We start from the raw sequence: 6,763 nt of genomic DNA on the forward strand, positions 1-6,763 counted from the left end.
GGCTCCAGCCCCATCGCAACGTTAGCAGCATCCCTGCTTGTGTTTGTAAGGCTGCCCAGCACCATCAGCACTAGGGAGGTGATGACATGGGAGATGATGAATTGTAAATACCCAGCAAACGGCTCTGCGCAGCCTGGCCCAGGCCCAAGCGAACCCACTGGAAAGGTTTCCACCGGACTGGGATGTTCTGGCCCGGGGCCGGCGGGAGGGAGCTCGGCCCTGCTGCTGGGGGAGCAGTGCGGGATCAGCTCCCAGCACTGCGCCCCTTCACTTTGAGGGTGATGTGCTTTGGGTGGTCCCCAGCCACCAGCCCCCCTGCAGAGGTAGCAGGGAAAGGGGATGGAGAAGGACAGCGAACTGGGAGGAAACCACAGGAGGATTTCTGTGGGGACTCCCAGACCTCACAGCCAGAGCAGCCGGTGTGCCAAAGCCTGGTGGTTTCCGAGATGGTGCTGGTCGACATTTTTGTGGCCAGTCCATCATCTTTCATCCTTGCATCTTGCAAAGAAATTATGAACAATCTTTTGGGAACAAAAGTTATACTTGGGTCATATATTTGTAAGAAATGATGAATATGAACAGATGCAATGGAATTAATGCACAGAATGTGTACCAGACCCATAAATAGTGCTGGAGCAGGGAAAGTAATGTACAGGATGTATAATGATGGATACAAACAGAGCCAGTGGAAGTAATGTATTGAGTATATTCAGCGATAGCCATAAATAGTATTAGTGGAAGCAATGCAGAGTGTACACATAACAATAGATATAAACACGGTCCGGAGTAGCTGTACATCTAATATGCAATATTAATATGATTTGATCCCTCATAACAGCTTGAACAACAAGGAGATAAATGCAACAGAGGCAGCACGACAGGGAGCGTTTGCTTCCGCCTGCTGATGGGCCGGGGCGGTTCTGGGCCGGGGCACAAGCCAGACCACAGCCCCCGAGGAGGTCTCCCAGCCCTCCCCAGGGACGGCAGCAGGAGGCTGAGCCTTTCCTGGCCAAGACCAGGCAGACCCCCAAACCCCGCAGACCCCCGGGCCTCACATCAGGCTGTCGCTCACTCCGTAGGTACGCTGACCCACCCCGCAGATACACTGACCATTGCTCTTTCCCAGAGGGGAGTGGTGCGGGTCTGCACCTTGCAGGCAGGCATGGCGGGAGGCCAGGGACTAACCCTGGGGGGGGCACACCGAGACCGGGCTGCTGCGGAGCCTGGGGGAACACGGAGGAAGGGGGCCGGTTCCCACAGAGCTGTCACTGTTGCCCCCAGCTCGGACACCCCACTCCCAGCTGACCCCAAGCCGGGTTCCCCCAGATGCTCGATCCCGCACTCAGCTCCTCTGCATTTGCAAAGCAGCCTTTATATTCAGGCTCCATCTACAGGGAACAGAATAATTTCAAGAGCTTAAAATAGGATGTAGATAGATGTGTTTAGTATTAAATTTTTTTTTTTTAAGCAGCCGAGGAAGCGAGGTCTGTCTGACACAGATTCCTCAAGGCTTTCCACTCACAGTCTGTGCACATTCAGCCATCAAGTGGAAAGTTGGGGGGGTGGGGAGGAGAGATGGTCTTGTAGCCAAAGGGCTGGATTTCAGCTAGAAAATGAGAACCTCTGGTCTGCCTCAGCGGTGCCTTTCGCCTTATCGTCAGCTCTACCAGGACGGTAGACCTTTTGCCATGGTTGTGCCCGTCATTTGCTCACATCCACCTTGCTCTTTCTCTCCCCCGTGTTACCTGCAGGTGAGAGATAGGATGGTAGCTGGGGAGGCGAGTATGCGCAGCCCAATCCTGGCCTGCTGGCAGCCGATTCTCCTCCTGATGCTGGGATCCATCCTGTCTGGCTCCGCCACGGGCTGCCCGCCGCGCTGCGAGTGCTCTGCCCAGGAGCGTGCCGTCCTGTGCCACCGGAAGCGATTCATGGTCGTGCCGGAGGGGATCCCGACCGAGACCAGGCTGCTGGACTTGGGCAAGAACCGCATCAAGACACTCAACCAGGATGAATTTGCCAACTACCCTCACCTGGAGGAGCTGGAGCTAAATGAGAACATTATCAGTGCCATTGAACCTGGGGCTTTCAACAACCTCTTCAACCTCAGGACGCTGGGGCTCAGGAGTAACAGACTCAAGCTGATCCCCTTGGGGGTGTTTACTGGACTCAGCAACCTTACCAAGCTAGACATTAGCGAGAACAAAATTGTGATCCTCCTAGACTACATGTTCCAGGACTTGTACAACCTGAAGTCTTTGGAGGTGGGGGACAATGACCTTGTCTACATCTCCCACCGGGCCTTCAGTGGCCTCAACAGCCTGGAGCAGCTGACCCTGGAGAAATGCAACCTGACCTCCATCCCCACGGAGGCCCTGTCTCACCTTCATGGCTTGATCGTGCTGCGGCTGCGCCATCTGAACATCAACACCATCCGGGATTACTCATTCAAGAGGCTGTACCGGCTCAAGGTCCTCGAGATCTCACACTGGCCCTACCTGGATACTATGACGTCCAACTGCCTCTACGGGTTGAACCTGACCTCCTTGTCCATCACCCACTGCAACCTGACGTCCATCCCGTATGTGTCAGTGAGGCACTTGGTTTACCTCCGGTTCCTGAACCTGTCCTACAACCCCATTGTCACCATCGAGGGCTCCATGCTCCATGACCTGCTCAGGCTGCAGGAGATCCAGCTGGTGGGAGGGCAGCTCACCACAGTCGAGCCCTTCGCCTTCCGCGGCCTCAATTACCTGCGCATCTTGAACGTGTCAGGGAATTTGCTGACCACCCTGGAGGAGTCAGCCTTCCACTCGGTGGGCAACCTGGAGACGCTCATCCTCGACAACAACCCCTTAGCCTGCGACTGTCGGCTGCTCTGGGTTTTCCGGCGGCGATGGAGGTTGAACTTCAACAAGCAGCAGCCCACCTGCTCCACCCCCGAGTTCGTCCAGGGCAAGGAGTTCAAAGACTTCCCTGACGTCCTCCTGCCCAACTACTTCACCTGCCGCCGAGCACGGATACGGGACCGCAAACCTCAGCAGATCTTCGTGGACGAAGGCCACACAGTCCATTTTGTCTGCCGGGCAGATGGGGACCCGCCCCCCACCATCATGTGGCTCTCTCCCCGGAAGCACCTCATCTCTACCAAAACCAACGGGCGGCTTACTGTCTTCCCTGACGGCACGCTGGAGGTGCGCTACGCCCAGATCCAGGACAATGGCACCTACCTATGCATCGCCAGCAACGCGGGTGGCAACGACACATGCCCGTGCGCAGCTACTCCCCAGACTGGCCCCACCAGCCCAACAAGACCTTCGCGTTCATCTCCAACCAGCCCAACGAGAGCGATGCCAACAGCACGCGCGCCACCGTGCCTTTCCCCTTTGACATCAAGACTCTCATCATCGCCACCACCATGGGCTTCATTTCCTTCCTGGGCGTCGTGCTCTTCTGTCTGGTGCTCCTCTTCCTGTGGAGCCGGGGGAAAGGCAACACCAAGCACAACATTGAAATCGAGTACGTGCCACGCAAGTCCGACGCGGGCATCAGCTCTGCCGATGCGCCGCGCAAGTTCAACATGAAAATGATTTAACCAGGCAACAATTTGCAAATAATGATGGTGTTTTTTTTTTTTTTAAAAAAAAGAACAATTGAACAAATAAAAAAATAATTAAAAAACAAACATTGCTACAAACATACCGACCTCTCTCCTTCCACTACGCCCTCTGCCCCTGTCCAAACCCACTGCACCCGCACTGTCACCACCTCTTTCTCCTCCTCTTCTTTATACCAGGAAAACATTCAGCTGATGTCTTCAGGACTCCTGTGTTTGTAAGGACTTTGTCTGATGGACTCTGGTGTCAGATATAACCCTGAGGGGGAAAAACAACGGAGGGGGGAAAAAAAGAAAGAAAAAAGAAATAAAATCAATAAAAAGTTACGAACTTTCTTCTGTAACTTTGATTTCAATAATTATGGATTTTTATGAAAACTTGAAATAATAAAAAAACCCTATTTCCTATAGATAGTTGGAATGCAAAATCTTGACTTCTTGATCTGTCCAGTTCTGTATCTCTGGCGAGCGCTCACTTTCTCGCCACGGAGGCATTTTCCAGCCGCCTCCCTAAGAACAGCCCCAGGCCGGGGCGAGTCTCCCACTGACGCCGCAGGTTCGCGCTCCCCCAAAAGGCACTTCCCGCAGTGTCTTGGGCCCTGCGCAGCACCGACAGGAGTCGGACTTTTTGCCCAAGGACCGGTTGTGGTTTTATAGCCAGTTGCCCTGCTCGCCCCAACACCCGGGGCCGCAGCACTGCTGTGCGTAAGCAGTACGTAGCGGGGCTGTGTTTGCCTGCCCTCCGCCTGGCAAGGAGAAGGCAAAGCCCCGTCGCAGGGCGGGCAGCAGCTCGCCGTGCCCGTGGCTCCCGGGCTGAGAGCCAGCGGAGCCAGGCTTTGCCCGGGCGGTGCTGGGGGTACCTGGGGATCCAACTGCCTCTTACGTTGGTAGAGGACTTTCTGCCCGCCGTTGTCAGCAGCACAGCGGTGTCTCCTCTCCGATGGGGGACAAGCTGGTTCGTGTGCTATGGACAGCCGTCCCAGCGGGCAGGGATGCTGCAGTGCCATTGGCACCCTTGCTGGCAGTACAAGCAGGCAGTGCCCTGCCTGGCCCTGCCCCCCCGGGCACCCCCGGCCCCTGGTACCCAGCGGCCCGAGCAGCCCCAGCGGTGATCCCCACCTGCCTGTAAGGACTCTCGCGGTGGTTTTTGGACCTGACCGCTGGCAGCCAGGCTCGCAAGCACCTTCAGGCACATCTAAGGCAATTCAGCTTCCAGGCTTGCAGGAGACCTTGTTTGAAAATAAATAAAATTACGTTCGTTCATAAACACACACACACAGCCTGAGCCAGAGAACAGGCTGCTGCAGGTAGGTGCTGCAGGCTGTTAACGCACTGGCTGCTCTGGTGCTATCTCCAGTGTGCCCATCACCATGGTGTCTGGTCACCAGGCAGCGACCTCCCTTTGCTCAGCTCTGGTACTTGGGATCAGGAGGGCTGGAAGGTTTGTATTGTCTCAACGAGGAAAAGGGGAGGAATGGGGTAAAACTGGCACCCGGGCAGGGCTGCGCTGGCGGCTGCATCCCTTGCAGGAGAGGTGTGACAGTGCCCCCCTGCCCCGAGACCAGAGCTACCTACGGCAGCCAGGCAGGGCACAGGATACAGAAAGCACCACCATGAAAGTGTCATACGGCAAATGAATCAAAAGGAGCAAGTCAAGAGGGCAACCACAGATGGAGAGAGTGAAATCATGAGACAGAGCACGATGGGGAAAGAGATGTCTCAAGTCAAGCTTTGAAAACAAGAGGAGCATCGTCAGACCAGCACAGCCCTTCCCCAGTTGGTTTGTGCCAACTTCCCAATCCCCAGAAGGTGCAGAGCGTGGCAAAGGCCACAGCCACCCCTCTCGTGGGGCCTTTCGTGGGAGAAACAGGGCTGGTACCATGGCTTGGGGACCCCAGCACAGCCTGATGGCCTTTGGCTGTGCTGGAAGCACAAAACATCCCCGGAACAGGGGTAACGTGGGCACCAAAGGTTTTTATAAGTGTTACTGGAGCAGTCGGTGCTTCCCATCCTTCCCCGCTGCCACCAGGACCCGTGGCACCGCACTGGCCAGCGGCATCCTGGCCCGCCCGGCCTCGGCAGCATCTCCGAGGTGGACAAGCCGAGGTTTGCGTGCTTGATTTGTAAAGCACTTAAGGAGACTTCAGGGATCAAAGTCACTACAAGATGATAAAAAATAAGCGACAGGAACCTGGAGTGCCAACAGAGAAAAGAATGGATTTGCTTTTCTTCCAGCGATGTGTCAGTCTAGAAGAACCAACCTGAAACATCTGTGCTCGTTGGGAGGGGGGATTTTTTGCTGGTTTCCGCTTTCTATTCATCTTCAGACAAAATATTTTGTGTTTCTTTCTCCACAGCGGGTTTCAGGAGCTTTGATTTGTTAGTTTTATCTCTAACCCATCTTTCCTTTGCAACTTTGAAACCAAAACATTTTTTTAAAAAAGCCTTTTGCTTTTGTTTTGCTTTTAAAAAGAGCCAAAGCAAAAAGCTTCTTTGCAAGCTTCCCCTCCCACCAGTGTTTAACCAACATTTTCAGTCAGCTAAATACAAAACCACAAACGGCAACACACAAGCCTTGGCCCGAAGCTGAAGGCTGGGCTCCACCTGCACCGCAGCTCCTGCTCCGGGGACCCCGAGCCCCGTCCGGGAGCAGCGCTTCCCTGGGAGAGGCAGGGACGGCCTCAGCCTTCCGGACGGAGATACCAAGCCCAGCGCAGTCGAGAATGCCACGTACGGCAGGATGTGAGGTGCAGAAATCTCAGTTCGAGCCTTGTTGCCAGGACTGACGATAACTCAACCAGCAGTTCAACAGATGGCAGAGAGGCGGAGGGGGGTTTCCGTGATCCTGGACAACTATTAACAGTGGCAAATCTGACAGAGCTTCTTAATTGACTCCAGTTATCTTTTTTTTAATGCTGTAATTAAAAGCACTAATTCAACACACATAGATTGAAAAAAACCCCACACTAATAACCAAGTCCAACAAGGTATTTGCAGCACACTACTGTGGCCCAGCAATCAAAGGGAGAAATCAAGTCTTTCACTGTTAAGAAGAAGCTTTGAAAAAAGAAAAGGAGAGAGAAAAATATTTCTTTTCTGTGTAACATCTCAGGCTATGCTAGCACAGGATTTTTCCAGCCCAGGACCTGC

General features: G+C 54.2%; 1 protein-coding gene across 1 annotated transcript; it reads left to right on the top strand.

The window, feature by feature from the left end:
• The first annotated feature begins 1,408 nt into the window (after positions 1 to 1,408).
• On the top strand, positions 1,409 to 4,041 carry LOC104163562 (leucine-rich repeat and immunoglobulin-like domain-containing nogo receptor-interacting protein 1). The gene is given in 2 exon segments (XM_009702606.1): positions 1,409 to 3,264; positions 3,267 to 4,041. Coding segments are annotated over 2 exon segments (1,977 nt in total). The 5' UTR covers positions 1,409 to 1,613; the 3' UTR covers positions 3,593 to 4,041.
• Positions 4,042 to 6,763: the final 2,722 nt, after the last annotated feature.

This window comes from Cariama cristata, unplaced genomic scaffold, assembly GCF_000690535.1.
Source record: "Cariama cristata isolate BGI_N322 unplaced genomic scaffold, ASM69053v1 scaffold22676, whole genome shotgun sequence".
In the NCBI taxonomy this organism is placed as follows: Eukaryota; Metazoa; Chordata; class Aves; order Cariamiformes; family Cariamidae; genus Cariama; species Cariama cristata.